The sequence below is a fragment of the Crinia signifera genome, chromosome 4 (assembly GCF_055691185.1).
Source record: "Crinia signifera chromosome 4, ASM5569118v1, whole genome shotgun sequence".
NCBI classification, from domain to species: Eukaryota; Metazoa; Chordata; class Amphibia; order Anura; family Myobatrachidae; genus Crinia; species Crinia signifera.
In genome coordinates, this window is record NC_139220.1 from 80,589,713 (window position 1) to 80,612,409 (window position 22,697).

Here is a 22,697-nt window from a genome sequence, read left to right on the forward strand (position 1 = left end):
TATTAATGCTTGTTCTGATTTTTTAAAATCCTCTAATTCACAAAAGGGTTTTATTAAATTCTGCAGAACCTGAATCTCTCCATCTAATTTAGATAGGGCATTCTGGCGTTCTTTGATAATCAATGAAATAAGAGCACAAGAACATGCATCAAGAATATCATTCCATTCTTTCTTGAAAAGATCGTCAGTAGATACGAAAGATGGCTGTTTGGAAATTTTTAGACCTTTTGGAATTAATTGGTCAGCCTTATACCTTTCCAATGTAATAACTTCCCACCAAAGCCTGTTCTCTTTGAGCATCAATATTTCTAGTTTAGAGAAGATAGTCTCTAGATTCTCGTCACTGATGTTATCTGAGACAGGAGATCTAATAAAGGTGGAAGATATCAAATCTTTTCTACTTTCTTTGTATGTGAACATGATTGCAGCTTAGATACCAGAAATACGTCTTGCTGCTATAATCCAAACATTGTTTTTGCTGCTAGGTGCCTTTTAATGTCATTTTTACAACGTTTTTAAATAGTTTTTATATGCTAATTGTTTTTAGATTATTTTTACCCATTAAATATGTAAAATGTGGCGCTTTATCCATTTGTGTGCACTTAATCACTTTATTATTATTCATTATTTAGTAATTGTGAAGCGCAGCCAGCGTGTCAAAAAAATTTCATTGATTCCCCTATCCACGGAGACGTGGAACGCACGTATGACACGCAGAGTGTCTTCCGGAAAACGGCTGAAACATAGTTCTGTTTCCGGAAATTCCTGTATCTAGGTGGAACGCACGTATGACACGCAAGCTACTTCCGGAAGACAAGCGGTGACGCACTTCCGGTAGTCGCTAGAACGGAGAAGTGAGTGCAATCACCGTTCAGCTGCACAAAACAAACCGGATATTGCTGCCACATTACTACGGGTATAAATATCTAGCCATGGACACTAATCAACACACTTCTGACGAAGGACCTGAGCGTCCGAAACGCGTAAAGTGTGTTGGATCCCCTGCTGTGGACTTCTGCTGCTGCTATCTCCCCGACGTGTTTGAGGTATCCTGAGCCGGCTAACGGACACCTTCCACTCCACACGTATTACATCTTGGTGGTGAGAAGAACTCTCATGGGACATTAGCCCAGCAGCTGTTGCCATATGGGATTTGTTTTACATGCCTATTTACCTCATATGTTTGTGAGTGTTTTTAAACCAATAAATTGTTACTCTTTATAATACCAGACGTATTGCACCAATCTGTCTAAACTGTCTCCATTTCACCACATATCTCATTTATTGAGGGTGTTTTTGGAGGCATTTTGTATTGTTTCAGGTTCTGAAATTCACCTGATTGGAATATCGCTTCCATATCCACCAATTGTGATCAGGAAGGAGCGCTAGTGGTTTTGTAATCTTGTTTGTATATTTTGTATTTTTTGGTGGTGGTTGTCAAAACACTATCGTTACATTAACCCAGCTGCACACTTCTATTTTTGCGCTTGGATCCTTAAATCCACTTTGTTCCAAAAAAGTGTCCTGTAAAATGCGGTTGTACCCACTGCGAACATGTGAACAGTGGTACAGGGCAAACTAAGGACTATGGGGTTTATTCAGGTTGATAAGCAAGGCTGCGAATTCGCAGCCTTGCGAGTCCACCAAACCCCGCCCGGCGAACGACCCCACCCCCCCCCCCCCCCGCGCGCGCGCCACCCCCTCAAAGTGCGGCTTCGCGCGAACAGCTGCGAATGGATGTTTTGCATAAACATCCGTTCGCATGGCTCGGGTAACCGCCCACATCTTTCGATGGTCACCGACCATCGAATGATGTTTAACGTGCACGCATATATAAGTGACTTTTCAGTTACTTACATTTTGCGTGCACGCTGGCGAGGATATAGGCGGGCAGCTGACATCCGGTGATGTCAGTTACCCGCCCCCCACACCCGCGTCAATGCCTCATTACCATGAGAACGCCCAGCGTTCTCATGGGAACGCCCATGGAACGCTGGGCGTTCCCATATGATAATGGGGCAGCCCGGCACCCCCCGCCCAACTCCGCTACCCCCCCACCGCGGGCATGGGTGCGTGCACCCGGCGACCCGAAAGGTCGCCGTGGGTGCACGCACCATACGCCTGCACATGCGCAGATACCTGCCTGCGCATGCACAGATGCGCAACATCGGTACTGCGTGCGAATGCACGCAGTACCGAATGGATTTGAATCAGGCCCTATATCACTGTGACAGCCCACTGGGTAGATGCATCACCTTCTGCAGCAACAACTGCACCATCTCCGAAACGCCAGCTCATTCCAAGGCAGGCTAGGCTGTGATCACATTGTGTGAGAGTCTACTGCGCATGCACAGGTCTCCATTAAGATGGCAACTGTACTGCGTTCCCAAGGACAACTTTCATGCATGAGCAAATCACCAGAAAACGTCAGTGGCAGCCTTTATTCCAGTGAGATTTCTGCCAATGTGCTGCTAGTGTATAATTAAATGGATTCTGGGTATGCAGTGTGTGGGCCCCCTTGGACCTTGGGGCCAATGTGCACCGCACACCATTGCCCCATTATAGATACACTAGTAAAAGTAATTATTGCAACTCCTAGTCCTAGTCATAACATAATAGAATTAATAAATGGGTGGCCATTTGCCCTTGCTGAAACTGGATATGTAAATAGCCTACCGGGGGCTAATTCAATGCGGTAAGCATCTCTGCTTTAGAGGTAGGCACCGGGCTGGAACTTCCCTACATCTGGAGAGTGAAGCTCACTCCTGGCTCCTGCAGTATGATGGCAACAGGAGTAGGGCTTCAGTTACATACATCATTGTGTCTGTGTCGCATAATGTGTAAGGGGCACTACTGCTTTGGGCATTATATGTATAAGGGGCACTACTATTGTGAGAATTATGTGATGGGAAATACTGCTGTGGGGGTTGGGATCGTTTGGTCTACAGCAAGTTGGTCGACAAGCATTAGGTCGACACGGTTAGGTCGAAATGAAGAAATGTCAACATGGTTCTGGGTCGACATGGGTTTAGGTGGACAGGTCAATAGGTCGACACAAGCAATAGGTCAACAGTGTCTATGTCGACAGTCAAAAGGTTAAACCCATGTCGACCTAAACCCATGTTGACCTACACCAATGTCGACCTTGACTCATGTCGACCTAGAACCATGTCGACATATCCCCATGGCGACCAACTTGCTGTAGACCCAATGACCGTATCCCTACTGTGGGCATTATGTGTGAGTCATGGAGGGGTTCTGTCTGGTATATTTTAGAACAGGGGATGTGTTCAATGCCATATAAAGAGGTATGAGAGTGTGCTAATGCAATACAAAGTAGCATGAGGTTCTCTGGCATACAAAAGGGCATTTGGTGCTCTGATGGCATATAAGAAGTTTGAGGAGGCCCTGACAAATAGTTATAACACTACTGCAATTTTGTCAATGTCCCTTTGGCCATACCTCAAAGTTCGGAGAATATGAAAATAGAAAGGTGGTAACCATAAATAAACCAAACAAACTAGACTCTAAGGTACAATCCGGTTACAGGTATCTGTATACGTTTATGTGATCTCCAGCTGAACAGGTTAAGGCTCCCGAACAGCCAGGTAGAGTGCGTAATAAGCCTGTGAGACTGGGACAGCAGTGGAAAGGGGTGCTGCAGTTCCTATATGGGGATCAGGAGGTCACATGTGCAGCCCAAAAGATGCAACCTCCTAGTCTTAACCGTTGCTGGAGTGTACAAGCCATTTATCGGCCAACGCTCCTACATCAGCACACTGATACAATGGACGGTCCATTCTCCATATATTGGACCCATGATTGATTGTACCCACTATTTGGCAGCATTGCAGTATCTTTTTTTATGAAACCTACAATCTAATATATCCTGCTACTGTATCTGACTTATGGCTGACAAACCTAGTTCCTACCAGTCTCTTAAGGTAGGATAATTTTACTCCATTTACAATATCAAGTTGATCATATAACAAGAGGTTGAAAAACAGGAAGAACATCTAGAAGCCTATTACTCATTCCTAATGCTTTTATGCATCCGGAGAAATTATTTTCTGTTTGCTGTTAAAAATAGTTTTAGATACAAAAGGAGGAATCCATTTGATTCTCTTCTCCACTCGGACTGAAGGTCACACATGCACAATATTACTCCATGCCAGTGTGGAGCTTGCGCTTTGTAAGACAGCTGCTTTTAATTAAATGCTCAAGTAGATTTTCGTTAGACCCTTTCCAAATTTCTAGTTTTGTGTGGGACATTTCACATTTACAATAATTCATGAATAGGCTTGTAGTTATCTTATGCACAGGTATTACTGTTTGGTAATGCAATGCATCAGGGGAATTTTATGGAATATATGTAGGCTTAAGTGTCCTTTGGAACATTAACTGTAAGTACTAGTGAGCACTGACACTTTAAAATACATGTGTTCAGCATCTGTCCTAAGTATTGCAGTGGTTCAATTATATTGCATTGAAAAATAACAAACTTCCCTAGATTATTTGTTTATAAGCATGCTGTTCCTCTTCCACTGCCAAAAATAAAAGGTCACGTGTGTGCTTTTTTTTTTTTTTATGCATGATCACTATTCTGAGATACAGTATGCTGGAAATAGCTTGTTCAGATAATATATAAAATAATATATAGTTAAACAAATCATTCAGTTAAATGTAAATAATTAGGATCTGCATAAGGATGGACAGGTGCTAACACAAAATCCTGCCAATCCCACGTGCCAAACACCCAAATCATTGTCCTATTGGGCCACTCCTGTAAAGATAATTTAGTATGTTCTGTTCATGAGACTTGAACCTTTATATTTCCCTTATAAATAATAGTGACCTACCTGCATACCTCCCAGCATGACCATTCCAGGAGGGACAAAATGCTCTGCTCCTGGTCTTCCCTCTTAAGTTATAATTGCCATTACCTGTTGTGAACTAGTTCATTGATAAGAAAGGTGCTTCACTACAGGCAAAGGAAATCATATATTAAGAGGGAAGTGCAGGTGCAGAGCATTTTGCCCTCCTGGAATGAGTCATATTGGGAGGTATGCAGCACTGGTGCAAGGCACCTCTGCGCCACAGGCGGTTGGGCCGCCCCGCCGCCCACCTGGCGGCTCCGGCCACCAGCGAGTCACTCTACGGGGATGGAGTGGTTCTAGCACCGCAGCAAGTCAGCGGTAGTGCAGGTGACTTGCTCCGGCGCACGGGCGCGCGGGTGTGGGCAGCATGACAGCGGTGGTGTGTGTGACTTGCTCAGGAGATACACGGTCCAGGGACGGGAGGGGAAGGGGGTTCAGGCGCTGCAGCAAGTCAGCGGTGGTGCAGGTGACTTTCTCCGACATGGTCCACTGGTGGGTGGGGAGGTCAGCAAGTCAGCGGTGGTGCGGGTGAGCAGTGCTGGTGGGGCCTTAACTGACTTTACTGGGGGACGAGGTGCGGACACCACTCACCTTGCTCCACGCCGCTGACCTGCTCCCAAGTGCCGCCCTCCAATGGCTGGCGCCCCAGGCAAATGCCTAAGGCTGTCTAGTGGTGGCGCCGGCCCTGGAGGTATGTTACCTACAGTATGTACTAAACAAACTGCATTGCCCTGTGGATGACACTGTGCATGTACAGTAGACTAACTACATCTGGTGAAGCCAAGTGCAGCTCCTAAATACCAAACTGGTACATGGGACTGTGACACCATTTTAAATTTCCCATTGAAACATAATCTAGTTTTCACCACTAATAGGAGTTGTACCCTGTAACAGAAGTTTTCTGAATGCATCTATTTCACAGCTAAATATCTAGATTTCTTTTTGTGTTTCTCTGAGGCAGTAATCTCATAAGAGGCTTTCGTATTTATCCTATAAAGTCTACTAAACATAGAAAAATGCTAGGGTTTTTAAGAGATATGTTTCTCATTATAAACTTGTGTTTATCATTTCCATGAGAAACCTAAAGACTCCTTGGAATCATTATGCTATTATGATATGGCCAGAGGGGAAGACAAATCTGTGACTCTTGGGAATAGGCTGTACAAAAGGAAAATAGTGCGTGTGGCCATCAAAGAACAAACTGTGATTTTATTGTCGCAATATAAGTAGGAACTAGCAATTAGACGTTACTAGAGTCTTAGAAGGGTCTATTTATTCTTACACACTGCATTATATAGTGTTAGAGTAAATGATCCAATTGGGATTCTTGATTTACCATACCTGTGGCATTCTATATTTACTGAACCAAGGCATATGATTTTTCCCATAATACCTTGAGAAGATGGCCAATTTGTTTCATTTATATCTTCTTTTTTCCCAGTGATATAACTTCGGTACTTGTGTATTTTTATGGCGCCCGATATATCGGATGCGATATCGGCCGATATATTGATGCGATTTTTGACCTGTTCATAACCCAACTATCCATTACGCATGGAGTAGATATTATATAGAGTGGCGAGCGCAGCAAGCCACCGAGCCGGAAGCGTGGCGAGCATAGTGAGCCACCAAGCCCGAAGCGTGGCGAGCGTAGTGAGCCCCACGAGGGGACGCGGATGACTGCGCTCGCCACACTATATAAAATCATTATGAACAGATCAAATATCGGTTCGGATCGCATCGATATATCGGCCGATATCGCATAACCATAACTTCTTATACACAATGGGGCAGATGTATTAAACCTTAACAAGAGATAAATGCAAGGGTGATAAAGAGAGATAAACATCAAGCCAATCAGCTCCTTACTGACTTTTTCAAACACAGCCTCTAGCATGGCAGTTAGGATGTTTATCTCTCTTTATCACATACTGACACTTTATCATTACATGTATCTCTTGTTAAGGCTTAATACATATATTATAGGCTGTATAATAGTGGTATGTGGGCAAGACATTGATAAAAGTTGTGGCGCTGGTGCAGAGGACCGTGGGGACACTTCTGGCTTCCCGCAGTGGGGGAACCTGCAGCACGGCAGCCAGGGACAGATTTCCCACCTAGGGGCGGCACCTGCTTGTGGCGGTACAGGATCCCCCATTCTCACGGGGGTCCGTGAAATGCGGGAGTGGGGTTGCGGGGGTCCGCAAATTGCGGGAGGGGGCGCAGGGGTCCGCGAATCGTAGGAGGGGGTGCGTGGGGGTCCGCAAATCGCGTGGGGGGGTGAATCACGGAAAGGGGGGTCCACAAATTGCGGGAGGGGGGGTTGTGGGGGTGCCGTGAAGTAGTAGTAGTAGTACATTTATTTATAAGGTGCCACAAAGTGTCTGCAGCGCCGTACATAGCAAACAAAAAACTAATTACAAGGTAACGTACAGGGTGTGTTGATAAAATACAGCATAAATAGGGGTATAGCTGGTAGAACTAAAATCAGCATCAGTTCTGAAGTAGGTGTCAAAATTGTCGAGGAGACTGAAGATGAAGTAGAGGAAGGGAAGAACAGGACAGGAGCACAGGTGAGGTAAAGAGGTAGGGTGAGTACGTGAGGAAGGAGGGCCCTACTCATAAGAGTTAACATACTAAAGGAGGTGGGTGGACGAACGAAAAACAATAGGATAAGTAGGAACGGATGGGAACGGAGGCAGGATAGGAGGATCAAAAGAGGTTAGGAGGAGGGATAGGCTAGTCGAAAAAAGTGTGTTTTGAGGTAGCGCTTGAAGGAGGTAAGGAAATCAGAAAGCCTGATGGGGGCAGTGCGAGAGAAGTCTTGGACACGGGAGTGGGAGGAGGTGATTAGGTGAGAGGTCAGTCGGCGGTCAGCGGCGGAGCGAAAAGGACAGGAGGGAGTGTGGATAGAGATCAGTGAAGAGAGGTAAGGAGCGGTGGAGGAGGAGAGAGCCTTGTAGGTGGTGGTGAGGAGTTTAAAGAGAACTCGGAAAGGAATGGGGAGCCAGTGAAGAGATAGAGGGGGGAGGCGGAGGTAGAGCGGCGGGAGGGGGGGTCGTGGGGGTCCGTGAATCTCGTGAGGGGGGTGTTCGGGGGTCAGCAAAACGCGGGAGGGGGGTGTGAATCGCGGGACAAGGGGGTCCGCAAATTGCAGGAGGGGGGGTCGCGGGGGTCCGTGAATCGCGGGAGGGGGCGCGGGAGTACCGTGAATAGCAGGCCCACTGCCAGGATGCTGATTGTGATTTTTTGGGAAGGGGGGGTCCACTAGCCAACAATAATTTAACTTGTGGTTTTTTTTTTGGGGGGGGGGGGGAACACTAGGGGGAGGGGAAAGTACACTTATTAAAGAATACATTATTTATGTGGTAGATGTCTATACCATATAACTCTGAACCCAAGACAAATTTCTACTGTCATCAATATGTTCACGTTATACTGATCTGAGACAATTAATACGGTCAATACTGCCATGAGATAGTAAATATGAAATGAATAGCACCTCTGAGGCACTTAAGGCCCCCATACACTATACGATTTTGGGACGATTTCATCCGATTTCGGCACTTTGGGCCGATAACCGGATGAAATCGCCCCAAAATCGCAGGTGTGTGATGTATGATCCGATCCGATGCGCGGTCCCGTGCGCATCGGACCGGATCAGGGAGGTTGGACGGTCAGCACATAAGATCATCCGACCTCCCTGTATGCTATGCATATGCCTGCCCACCTGTCAGGCATATGCATGCAGACACCGGGGGGCGGGGGAGCACGGCGGGCAGACACACTGACCTGGCAGGGCAGCTGTGCTCACAAATAGCAGCGCTGCGGGACGGGACGGGACGGGACGCGCAGTGGCGGCTATTAGATTTTTAAAATCCCTGTCAAATGACCGGCCGTTCTGTGATTGGCTGAGAGCTCTCTCAGCCAATCACAGAACGGCCGGTCATTTGACAGGTATTTTGAAAATCTAATAGCCGCCACTGTGCGTCCCGTCCCATCCCGTCAGCGGGAGCAGGGGGGGCGGCGCAGAGTACCAGAGAGCCGGGCAGGAGAAGACGCTGCCAGGCAGCGCGAGTGGCGCCGGGAGCAGAACACTTAAAAAAAAAAAAAAAGCCCATTCAAACGCATAGGAAGCCATTGATTGGCTGAGACCTCTCTCAGCCAATCGCTAATTGGCTGAGAGAGGTCTCAGCCAATCAATGGCTTCCTATGCGTTTGTATGGGCTTTTTTTTTAAGTTTTCTGCTGCTCCCGAGTTCCGCCGCTGCCAGGCAGCGTCTTCCCTGCCCGGCGCTCTGGTACTCTGCGCCGCCCCCCCTGCTCCCGCTGACGGCAGGGGCTTCTTACATGGCTCCCTGCGCCCCAGCATCACCGGCGCCCCCCCTGCCACTCACCGCCTGCCCCCTGCTCCTCACCGCCCGCAGCTCCCCGTTACATGTGGTAAATCGCAAGCGATTTATCACATGTAAATTTGGCACATCAAGTGTCAAATTGTATGTGAGCCTCCCGGGGAGCTGCCGGGCGGCTCACAGGAGAATTGGGTCCGACTTGTCCTAAGGACAAGTCGGCCTAATGTATGGGGGCCTAAGCCAAGCTGAAGGTTTCCACATTTACTTTCACATTATTTAGTTGACTTTGTTTTTCCCACCCAGAGATAAAAAGAAGTTTAGCAATGTTTGTTTATTTTGTAATTAAGCATGCGGTTTTGGACTGGGAGTGAAAGACCTCTCTGAAGGGGATGCTGTCAGCTTGTGAATGGGCTGACCAGTCCGTGTACTAACAACGGAGTTTAAGGAGTCATGTTACGTCAACATTGTAAGCAGCTATAGATAGAATGTTTACAAACTGTTTTCACTGATTTATATAAACTATGGATGCAATGTTTCCTCCAGAGCACTTTCCTATCCAGTACAAATAAACTAGAAAAATAAATGTAAGCCAATCACATTTGCTGCCCAATTTTATAGTCAGATTTTTGAGCACAATAGAAAGAACTTTTTTTATTATATGTATTTTGTTGCTGTTTCCTTAGTAAAATAACAACAGAAAAATAATAACAAGCACATCTACAAACAGATTTAATGATAAAGCAAACTTTATAGTGTAAAGACGTGGGGGTGGCACTGAAAATATAGCATTAAAGGCTAACTACTCTTGTAAAAATATTGTTTTCTAAAAGGGTTTTTCTGGTCAATTACCAAATACCCTTTTCACATCGAAATGTCGACTTGTGTCACATCCGGGATTTAGACACTGTGTTCCGGGAGCGACCCAGCAATTGCGAGGTGATGTTACCTGCAGTGACCTGGCAATAAGGCGGGGGAATCATTGGGGGGGAGGCAGCACTTGGAGCTGATGCTGCCTCCTCCCTATAATGTAAACAGGAAAAGGGTGAAACCCTTCCCCTTCATTAACCCCTTTTGTGGTGGGGGTTTTTTAGGGAGCGTTCCCCACTGGGCAAGTTTTTTGGGGAGCACTCCATAAAAAACCCACCATGGTGTCTCCCAGGGCCTGGGCAGTGCTGCTGAGTACTAAATCCCACTGCTCAGCCCTGCCCCCTGCAACCCGGCTGTGCACAGCATGACATTAGCAGTCATGCCGCACCCAGCCAGGCGGAAGGAGGTGCAACTGGGCACTCAGCACTCAGCTCAGTGGCGCAGCAATCCCGTGTTTTCCGGGTTTGCCAGTCTGGGCACTGGTTAAACCTGGGTCGGATTGCTGGGCTGCTGGACCAGGGATTTTTCAAAAGGCCCTTTCACATTGCCAACAGTGACCTGGGTCAACCTGGGTTGTGTGGTGTGAACGGGTTATAATAAAAATACAGTACTACCTGCACCCATCACCGTTACATTCTCTCTGAGTCTACCAATGGCTTCTTCCCAATTCAAAGTTTATTCAGGTTGCCAGCAACCAGCAAATGTTGGAGACAATTAGGATGTGACTGCCTCATGTCATTCTTATGAGGGCTCTGCATTTTTATTTCAGCATGGAAAGCTATTTAGGCTGTTGCCGGAGACCCCCTTGTTTTGTTGAGAAAACGGCCACCATGGCACTAATGGGGTTAACCCCATGTTGCTGGGCATCTTTTTAAAACTTTTATTAAAGTTTTTGCCTCAAAATAAACCATGCATATCATTAAACATATCATGTACACATTGAAAGTACATACAATAATCCCAGCAATACAGATGCAATGTAAAAAAGCATAATATGCTTCAACAACTATATGGCTTATAATAATAAAATTAGACTGATACTTTCCATGAGAATCAAAAGAGAACCTATCCCTAAATACAGTGTAATGCTTACTGAACTAAACGATCACAAATATAGGCATGAACAAATACATAATACATATACTAAATATAGTATAAATGGCACTATAATGAAAACTACTGAGAAGGAGAGGGATCTAGGGACTTAAAGGCAGGTGGACCCCCACAAGGGAGAATAGCCCCTGTCAGTTGGGATCCCCCTGCTGGAGCACTGGCAGTCAGGATGCTGACCGTCCTGAAACCCCCTGTGGGGCAGTCATCCAGTCATCCAACACCCAAAATAGATAATAAAATATGTATATATCAGGGACGTGGAATGGGAATCTGCGCAAAGTCAGAGTTTTAAATTGATATCCGTATCATACTGTGTAGTGCAGCTCACTTCAAGGAGGCTTGTCTCGGCCTCAGCACCACAGAACATGTAACAAGAAGATAAGAAGGAGCGCACACATGAGCAAAGTGATGGACAGTTTTACTATAAAATAGTGTAGGCTCACATACAATTCAACAAAAGAAGATCAGCATGGGGAGTAATCACAGCACTCTGTAGCCCGGAGACTAGATGCAAATCCAGCAGATCCGGCACGGGAGCGGTGGCGTTCTCCACACTGCGACCACGAGACGGAACAGCATACACAGATCCAGTATGTCAGGAGACGTGGGATGAGAGCACAATTATATTTCAGAACTCAGCCATAGAAACAATATTGTTGGCTTTTAAATAACTGATTTAAACTTCCAGGGGAGGAGAGGTGCCCCCTTGGGAGCAGGAGCCCGGCGGCAGATGACTCCATTGCCTCCCAGAGTTCTGCCTCTGACTGTGGGGGAAACTATACTAAGGGGGAACTACTGAAGGTGCAACTACTAAGGAAGCATTATTAAGGCTACTATTATGGGGACACTCCTAAAGGGGGCTCTTATATGGGACTGCTGTGGGGGACAACTAAGGGGCTCTCTGAACAATTTTTATTTTTATATTTTTTTTTACTACAGGGCTGCCCCGTATCAGTTCAGCTGTCCTGCCTAATGTACCATATAAGTCCAGCTGTGCTGCCCAGTGTCCCATATCAGTCCGGGGGAGCTGCCCCCCCTTTTTTTAATTTAAATAAAAAGGTGAGGGTTTTTTTTGTTTCATTTTTTTTTTTTTTACTGCAAGGGCTGTTAAGTGTGCCATATCATACCAGGGGTGCTGTATCAGTCCAAGGGTGAGCCAAGTGTGCAGTAAAATGTATGGGTATAGTGTTCATTGTAGCACCCGCCATCTTTGAAAACCCATATAGTTCCTCTTCCCTTCCTGGGGTGTCGCTGTCTGCTGTAGTGCTTCTAGCACAGTGAGGTCTGTATATCAGCACTGATATGCAAACCAGACCAGTGCTAGAAACACCACAGCAGACAGCGACACCCCAGGCAGGGAACAGGAACTGCATAGTTTTCAAAGATGGCAGGTGCTACAATGAACACTATAGGAAGCTGCTAAATCTGCCGTACCAGTCCTGGGGTGCTACCCTTTTTTAAAAATAAAATAAAAAAAGGGAGGCAGTTCCTCTGGACTGAAATGGGACACTGGGCAGCACAGCTGTGCTGCCCAGTGTCCAGTTTCAATCCAGAGGAGCTGCCCCCCCTTTAATGAAGCCCCCCTCCCCCAATAAGGTACGAGCTGCCACTGCTAAAACCCATGGGATGCATCTTCTGTGTACTAGAATTAAATACATCGCAAACCTACTGTAAACTTTCCATTCCATTCAGCATGATGCACAAACCCCACATACAGATTGTGGCAACCCCAAAGCTGCATTACCTCTTCAGGAACACTGACACATGGGAATGGGATCATTGGATAGACAGTAACGAGGTCGACAAGCATTAGGTCGACACCACTAGGTTGACATGACTGAAGGTTGACATGCATGAAGGTCGACAGGTCATTAGGTCGACAATGGGGAATGTGGATAGTCAAAAGGTCGACATTGGTTTTTTTTTGGGGCCCACATTTTACACAGTTGATATTGGCACTAACGTAGAACCTCGTACCCTCACATCGCTGCACTCGCCATGCTTCGGGCACGGTGCCTTGCTGTGCTCAGCACACTATTTTATTCTCCCACCACGCCCTAGTGGATGGTAGGACATGAAATACCGCCTGTCGGCGTATGTCGGCTCAATATAAAAGGGATCAACCTTTTGATTGTCGACCTTCCCCATGTCAACCTAATGCTTGTGTCGTCCTAATGACCTGTCGACTTAACCCATGTCACCCTTCAGTCATGTCGACCTTCATGCATGTGGACCTATGGTGTCGACCTAATGCTTGTGGACCTAGTTATTGGAGACCTAGTGACCGTATCCCGATACAGGAGTAGTTTTCATTGCTAGCATGGACTACCTATTTCCACTGTAGGATATACCATCAATCTGAAAACACTAGTATCAAATTACAACTATAATTCCATTTTCTATATACAGGTTAATGTAATGCAATTTCAACACAGTAATCCCAGGTTAGCAAAACCTATAGCCTGCACTGCAAAATCCTCTACCTAATGCTGGGTACACACTGGAGCGATTCCTACGGATGCCTCGGGAGCAGTATATAGGGCAGTGGCTCTCCAGCTGTCGTGAAACTACACATCGCAGTATGCTATGCCACAGTTTTAGTATTCCCCAACAGCAAAACTGCAGAAAGGCATTCTGGAAATTGTGTTCTCCCAGGTTGGCCAGGCCTGATATAGGGCATACACCCTGAATGGTATCGCTCGTGACATCACCCGCCCCTCACTGCGTACATGCAGTCACTGAGGAGATTGTCAGACTGAGCTACATGTACAGACAACAGTGAGGGTCAATGATTGTATGGTTAAAGATATTGACTGACAATATGCACATGATACTGGTTAGAATATCGTCCATACCGTCAAGCACATATCGACCGGTTGGCACCCAACTTAAGGTTATTGGAATAGCAAAAGACAATTACATCAATGTGGCAGTAACACAGTAACAGCAGCTCACTCTAATCAAACACTGCAGCTGAGTTTTGCACATCCTTAGCTAATCTGTAAATACCTAATTGTGTACCATTTCTTCGCCTGTCCCATCTTAAGCAATTAAGAGTCACAAGCTGACATTACAGTTATACAATATAATTTGTTTTTGTACAATGCTCCCCTGGCAGTAATGATTCCGTACACTACTAGAAGTAGTCACCATGTAAGATAAAGGGTCATACATTTAATCACGACAGCACAGGTGTAATATGCCAAAAAAATCCAGCAGCACTGCATGCGTCAGAAGGACAATATCCCAAATACCATCACCATCTCTGTAGGAAGTAAATAAACCACTGTGCCAGTAATATGAGAGGTGGTGCAACAACCAGCATAATCTAATACAGTACAGAATGATTATTTAAGGATCGAGACTTTTAAAATGAAATTTCAAAATGAAACATTATGAATAACTGAAAGTGAATTGCTGTATAATGTGCACCCTACAACTGTCAATGGGTTGGTATCACCACCCTGGCACAAGGATGCCAGAGAACAAAAGACCAACAGCAGCATCCCAATCATAGAATCTACAAACCCAGGTGGGAAGTATTCAAGCCTTCCCTACCTGCAGTCCAACCATAACCCCCCCCCCCCCCCCCCTTCACGCCTAACACCAACCACCCCAGCATACTTGTGTTCAGGATGCCATCAGTTGGTGTTCCAGTCCCAGCATTGTCAGCTGTCAGAATTCTGGCATTGGTTTTCTGACCAGTGTTGGGATTTCAGTGCCAACATTGGGGAAGATGAATTTAGCCTGGTGAAGAGATAAAGTGGAAGGTGATAATGCACCCGCCAATCAGTTGTTTGAAAAATGACAGTTGGGGGTTGATTGGCTGTGCTATATCACCTTCCACTTTTTCTCCACTTTATCTCTTCACAAATCTTAATATATCTGCCCCATTGTGAGCAGTCTCAGAGTTCCGGAACCAGTGTCACGATTTCGGTGTCGTATTCCAACTGCTGGCATCCAGAAAGCATCCCCGTTAACAAACATACACTTCTCTGTAATGTAAATGTTTCTCCATCAACTCCAAGATACAGACCAACGCCAGGCACTTAATCAATATCTACGGACTAAAACACATTAGTCCAGAATGTACCATCTAATTAAATATACCCCAAGAAGCATGCAACAGCAAAAGAAAACAAATACAGTGTCATCTTATCAGCTGTGACCAGTTGTAGCTATTGTACAGTACATCAGCTTATTACACTTCTAGTCACCTGGCTCATTTCAGGGATATCATAGGTAGGGTATAGTACATAGATTGTCATTAATTCATCAACAGTCAATCAATCAATCAATCAGCCTAACCTGATAACCTTCTTTCCCGTGCACTCTTCCAGAACACATCCCAAGCTTTGTTAGTGGAATCCTTGATGTGCTCACTGACAGATCTTTTCAGACGGGACTTTCCTGGATACGCCATGTCGATGTATGCAGTATAATCCAAAGTCTCTTTATCCCATTAAATTTCAGGCAGTGTGCAAATCCCAATTGCCTTTAACAGTGGTGATATCAAATAATACAGCCTGGTCTTTTACAGGGATCTGTTAGTCTTGTTAACACCCCTCTCACTGTCTCTCACAGAAACAGAAAACCTCCCTCTAAATTGTTTGGGGTCAGGCCAGGCTGGAAAGGAAATAGCAGCCCACTAGGGTCCCCTCTGCCTTGCAGCTCATCAGAGCTCTACATCTCAGCTGACAGACTAGCTAAACATACTCCAATCACATCTGTAAATAAAAGTTTTGGACAATCAGGCAGTATAACGATTGCATTGCACACAGCGTTCTACTAGTGCAAGTTCTGCTTTTTCTTTAACTTTTAATGTAATGAAAGCTTCATCAATTTTTCAAGTACATTTTGCATTTTAAGTTAGCATAGACTTTGGGGGAAATGTAATAGGGTGAGAGAATCAGAAAGTGAGAGATTCGGTAGGAAGTCTCCAGTTTTTTAAAGCGCCAATCACTTACACTGCAAAGCCAGTTTGATTTTGCAGTGTCAATGATTGCCGCTTTAAAAAACTGGAGATTTCTTCCCAAATCTCTCACTTTCTGAATCTCTCATCCTATTAAATTTCACTCTTTGTGTCATTTTAGATCACCAGTGTCAGAAGAGGTGGTTGAATTTGTTAAATAAGACAAACATTATATTTAGTAAATGAAATGTGTAAATAACACAAATATCATTTTTCAGAACATTCTAAGAGCAATATGATGCAGCAATAGTAGTAGCCATCAGCTTTCATAAAACTACTAGAAGCTGTTTGGTTGCAAGGGGTTACAGCACAAAACAGTACTGTAACCCTTTCCCTCCCCCTAACACACCCCTCCCGCACAGCAACCCTGATACTTACCTGCAGAATGTGTCAGTATGCCGCTGTCAGTATTATGACCGTTGTCATCCTGACTGTCAAGATGCTGAATATATCCCATAGCAACTGTCCAGAACTTCGTTTTTATCAATATAAGTTAGCCAATGAAAGCAAAGGTCTCATTTGTTACATTCTGCATAAAATAAAATATATGTAAATAGATGTCCAGATGTCCAGCTCTTTAAGCAGGGCCAATGTAATCTGTTCCATGTAGTGGATGTCAGTTGTATATATGATCAATTTATACATTTAAAGGACCACATGAAATTAGCTTCAAAATCAAAACATACTATTTCCTATGCTTTGCTCTAATAAGTGCATGTGCTCATAGATAACCTCATTGTATTATATGTATCTATCTGAAGAACCGCGACTTTTAATGTATCTAAGCACTTTGCAGTATATTGTGGTGTTAGGCACACTTGTAATTGAACATAGAACTTAGAATCCTCATATGGGACTAATGCAGTGCACATGTCATTTGGGAATGTTGTGCCCTGAGACATTTTTTTCTACTTAGCTACATCAAATAAATCTGTAAGCTCCAAGGTGGGGAAAATTCTTTTGGATAAATTGAAAAAACACACTCGTATGAATACTTCAAAGTAAGGGGTGAGCAGGGCATATGAATCAGCCCCAAATTACTGAAGTGACATGACATATTTCTATTGCAGAATTCCTGCAACTGGGTCTATCTCAGTAGCCATTGCATTTGGTTAGATTCATGTCTTTAATTAGCGTTACACAGATACATGTAGCTAGCAGGGATGTGCACCGGCTACTTTTCATGTTTTGGGTCTGTATCTCCAGCCGTGTTTTGGATCTGGATCTGTTCCAAAACACCACCCTTCCATGTTTTGTGTTTTGTGTTTTGTATCTGGATAAAACAAAAAGAAAAAAAAAAGCTAAAATCGCAGAATGTATTTTTTTTTTGCTCCTACGCTATTATTAACATCAATAACATTAATTTCCAGTCTATCCTGAACACCTTACACCTCATAATGTTGTTTTTAGGCCAAAAGGTCACACCAATTGGAACAACAGTGATAAAACAAACTGGGTGGTACTAGTAACAGACCGATATAGAGGCAGGAGGGTCCTGCTTGCAAGCTTACAATCATGTAATATATTGGCAGGAAAAAGATGCAATTGGTGAAATGTAATAGGGTGAGAGAATCAGGAAGTGAGAGATTTGGGGCGGGATGTACTAAAGGGGAAATGCGGTAAAACGGGGGTTTTACCGCATTTTCCTATTTACCATTAGCCGTCCGCCCTGTCTCCGCTGGGCAGTGTATCGCCACCCTCTGGTGTTTTTTGCAGTGTAAATGATTGCCACTTTGGATTCTCTCACCTGATTACATTTCACCCAATGTTTTTGTTGGGCCTTGACTACTTTGTTTTACTCCAGTGTGTCTACTCTTCATTGCAATTTAATATCATATACATCACCACCCCTCTCCCACAGTTCCCGGATAACTCTCCAGTATCATCACTTATCAGTAATGCCAACTAAAATTTACAGCAGCACTCCTCTCCCACAGGACTGGACTATTCCGCAGTATCACTGGACTGGAATTATACAGCAGTATCACTGGACTAGACTTTAATGGTAGTATCAGTGGACTTTAATGGTAGTGTCACTGGACTTTATCGGTAGTATCACTGAACTGGAATTATAAAGCATCACTGGACTGGACTTTAACAGCAGTATGACTGGACTGGAATTATACAGCAGTATGACTGGACTGGAATTTTTCAGCGGTATCACTGGAGTGGATTTATGCAGCAGTATCACTGGACTGGATTTAAACGGCAGTACCACTGGACTTTCACTGCAGTATCACTGGACTGGACATATACAGCAATACAGTGCCAGATTAAGCCATCGGGGGGCCCGGGGTACTTTAGCCAGGGGGGCCCCCTTGCACTTGTCATTACTGGCCGCACACTGCATGGGAGAATATTACACTGTCAAAACACAGAGTAAAGGCAGTATAAACTTGGTCAATGGGTAACTGCATATATATATATATATATATATATATATATATATATATATATATATATATATATATATATATATATATGGGTCGGGAGGACCGGCACTTGGTGAAACAAATAGAGCAGCAGTTAGGGTGCCTTCCACATCGAGGACATATAGAAGCGATTTTCAAACAAATGAAAACAGGAGGCGGCACTCAAAGAAAACGTGGTCAACTTATATTAAAGTATACATGTGCAAAAAATGGTCAGCATACATGGTCGACAGTTTCGGAGCTGACGCCCCTTCCTCAAGACCACTGACACATCAACTGAAACAACCAAAGCATAAAGGTAAAGTGCAGAACTGCACTTTACCTTTATGCTTTGGTTGTTTCAGTTGATGTGTCAGTGGTCTTGAGGAAGGGGCGTCAGCTCCGAAACTGTCGACCATGTATGCTGACCATTTTTTGCACATGTATACTTTAATATAAGTTGACCACGTTTTCTTTGAGTGCCGCCTCCTGTTTTCATTTGTTTGAAAATCGCATATATATATATATATATATATATATATACACACACACACACACACACACACATAAATACTAAGTCCTAGTGCTGCCTTTGATTAAAAACCCTCCCATGACTAAGCTGCTGCTGCTGTTCTCCATGGGCATGTAATGAGCTCCGCCAATTAGAGCTCAGCACAAACCTCTCAGCCTCTGCCCTCTGGTTTAAAGTGTCATGGGAGTTAGACAACTCCCAGGAATGCACTGCACACTTGTGCAATCAGTGTGCCTTGGCTCCTGATGCTCAGCACCATTAATCATTGTCACATTGGCAGATAGGTGAAGCTGTAGCACTACCCCACTCCCATGCACAAAACCTTTAGCTAAAAAAAAAAAAGTGGGGGGCCCAGGGGCACTGACCCCTTGTGCCTCCATTATAATCCGGCCCTGCAGCAGTATCATTGTACTTTTATGGCAGTATTACTGGGCTGGATTTATAAAGCAGTATCTCTGGACGTTAACGGCAGTACCACTGGACTGGACTTTAATGGCAGTACCACTGGACTGGATTTATACAGAAGTATCACTGGACTAAATTTATAAAACAGTATCACTGGACTGGGCTTTTATGGCAGTACCACTGGACTGGACTTATGCAGCAGTATCACTGGACTGGACTTACATATACCGCAGTATCACTGGACTGGACTTATACAGCAGTATCACTGGACTGAACTTTAACAGCAGTATCACTGGGCTGGATTTATACAGCACTTTAATGGACTGGAACTTCAGCAGTATCATTGGACTGGACTTTAATGGCAGTATCACTGGACTGAACTTCTTCAGTATCTCCGGAGCCCAGCGCACCCTTCTCTCCCTCTTAGGAGGGATTACAAAATGTGTTTATTGTTTTTTCTTCTAATAGCAACACATCATATATGTTTACAGTATAGTGTGCAGGGAATATTTTCTGTGCCCCTGCCTTGTTAGCTATGGTGGAAGCTGTATTTGGTAACAGAACTGGCTTGTATTAGTCAGTCTAAATAAATATTTAGAATTGCCATGCCATCTGATGCTCAGGAAGAGAGAAATGCAGGGGAGAGGAGCTGCTCTGGTTGCATAACTTGCTTATACAGATGACAAATGGGGAACTATTGTTTGGAAGGAACTTGGTGTTAGATAGCTGTTGGTTATAAATCCAGCACATTGTATATAGAAAGATAAGTAATATTGTTCAGTTGTCAAGACATACAAGTGCAAATACATAAGCATAAATAAATCGGAACTTGAAGAGTCCTTTTATATACCATTGTGCAATAGATAAACAGACACATATGGCTTACATTAGAATCCATTTTGGGGTCTCACAAAAAAGTGAAAGGGGCACACTGTATAGAATGACAATGCACTAACAATGCCTACTCCAGAGCATAACTCCCAACTGTCCCGATTACAGGGGGACAGTCCTGCTAATTGGAGACTGTCACGCCCACGGGTTGCAGTGTTCCGCGGGGGGCAGTTGGGGGGGGCCGGAGATCTCTGCTGCTCTACTTCTGCAAAGTAGCCGCGATCGCCGTGGGACTACCCAGCTGCTTGGGGAATGCTTGGCATGTCCCCAAAGTGAAAAACGGGGAGCCGCTCTGCTAGGCCACTCCCCCTCTGAGTAAGGCCCTGCCCATTCATCCGGTAGCCCCATTGCCTTCTTGGTAGGACCCAACTGTAGGAAACCAAAAGTTGGGAGGTTTGCTCCAGAGAGTAAAGGGTCACTTTACTAAAGATTATAAAAAGGAAAATAACTGATGTTGCCCACAGAAAACAATCAGATTCTGTCTATCATTTCTTTATTGCATCCTATAAAATTATAGACAGAATCTGATTGGCTGCTATGGGCAACATCACCTATTTTCATTTTTAGAAGCAATAGGGGATATTCAATGTCTGCCAATATTTCCAACAGTGAAATTATCGGCAGTTAAATTATTCAATCCCGGCCGGGAGTCGCCATCCCTACAGGCCCACCTCGCTATGGAGGTGAGTCTGTATTGTCGGAAACGGACATGGTTTGTCTAGTTTTTCCCAATCCTCTGAAGTCCGACACTCGACATGCCGGAACATTGAATTCCGGCTATTGAGTTAGATGAGAGATGCGACCTTTTAACTGTCGACCTTCACATTGTGGATCGCTCCGTGTGTATGCCCCCAAGCGACAGCGATGAGCAGTCCCGCACATTGCCATTGCCCGCTGATATCTTGATCACATGTAGTAAAGATCTAGTCAGATCATGCTACACGGCCCTTGAAACCAAGTAGCACAGATCACTTGCACACATTGATGGTGCATAGCATGTGTCAGCAATGTTTGCTGAGCAATCTGTGCTAAACTACTCGCAATGAAGTCAGCCTGTGTGTATGAGCATTTACTGTGCCAGGTAGTGCCAAGAGATCACTACAAATACCAGTGATATTATAAACATTGTTGCTGTACAAATGTTAATAATATACTGTACAGAATACTACACTATATGGGTTTGGTTGCAAGTTAAGAGCATTGTTATAGGAATCTGGGAGGAGAACGCCGACCAATTGTATTTCTTTAAGTCAAAGAGGCAGGTGAGTCCTCTGCCAGCATCCTAGTGAGGTAGCCCTGCCATTTCTGTTCTTCCCCACTGTAATGTTACTGTCATCTCTGTGCTGGCCAGGTCACCTATGTCCTTTCCATAGCACAAATCTCTCCTGTCCTGGACCTGTGCTGGACCCTGTCCTGGTCCTGTCACCCCTCACTCCTGCCCCTTCGGTTCTGTACCTGTCACTTCTATCTTGTTCAGGTTAACTCTGTACTGTCCCTGTAATTTCTGTTCTTCCCCACTGTACTGTCCCTGCCCTATTTGTACTGGCCTGGTCACCTCTGCCCTATCTGTACTTATCTCTCCTGTCCTGGTCCTGTCGTCATTATATCCTGTCCTCTTTGTTCTGTCCTGGTCCTGTCACCTCTATCCTAGCCCAGCTGTCCTGGCCCTGTTACCTTTCTCCTTATTCTGACCTCTGCGCTGGCATCTTTTGTTCTGTCCCAATCATATCTGTACATATCTGAACGTTAAGAGGTAACAGGTCCTCAGCAAGGAATGGAGATGGAAGTGGAAAATAAAGAGCGGTCAATTTATTATATATTTATTTATTTCCAGTTTCTTATATAGTGTAGCAGATTATGTTGCGCTTTACAATTGTACACAGTGATAAAGCAAACTAGGTAACAACAGACAGACTTTGAGGTAAGAGGGCCCAGAGGCGTAGGGAGGGCGGAGCCACCGGAGCTCATGCTCCGGGCGGCGATTGGTCGGATGGCGCCGCCGGCCCGCCCCCCCTCCGCAAAAATCATCCCTGCACGAAAGACTATACGGGCAGCGTGCGCCGGCGGCTGCCCTGCCCGGCGCCTGCCTCCTGCCCCCTGCCGGTCCGTGACGCTAGGTGACTCCCTCATGTAAATTCGTGCTGCTGCTGCTGCTGCTCGGACCGGCTTCCGGGCAGCGCAGCGCAGCAGCACTCAGATTCCTCACACAGTGTCCTGCCTCTCACTCCCTCCTCCGTCATCAGCCACAGCCATCCCAAGCGCTGGTGAGGAGAGTTTC

General features: G+C 45.1%; 1 protein-coding gene across 2 annotated transcripts in view; it reads right to left on the minus strand.

Annotated features, from left to right (window-relative positions):
• LOC146074113 (rho GTPase-activating protein 7-like) overlaps positions 1 to 22,697 on the minus strand; it is a 258,319-nt gene that overhangs the window by 229,913 nt on the left and 5,709 nt on the right. The window contains exon 1 of one of the 2 annotated variants that reach the window (XM_083181886.1): positions 15,517 to 15,646. The exons of the other annotated variant lie outside the window; for it this stretch is intronic. Within the exon in view, the coding sequence (XP_083038012.1) occupies positions 15,517 to 15,631 (115 nt within the window). The 5' untranslated portion in view covers positions 15,632 to 15,646. Of the gene's footprint in view, positions 1 to 15,516; positions 15,647 to 22,697 lie in introns of those variants that run through there. 2 annotated transcript variants of the gene reach the window in all.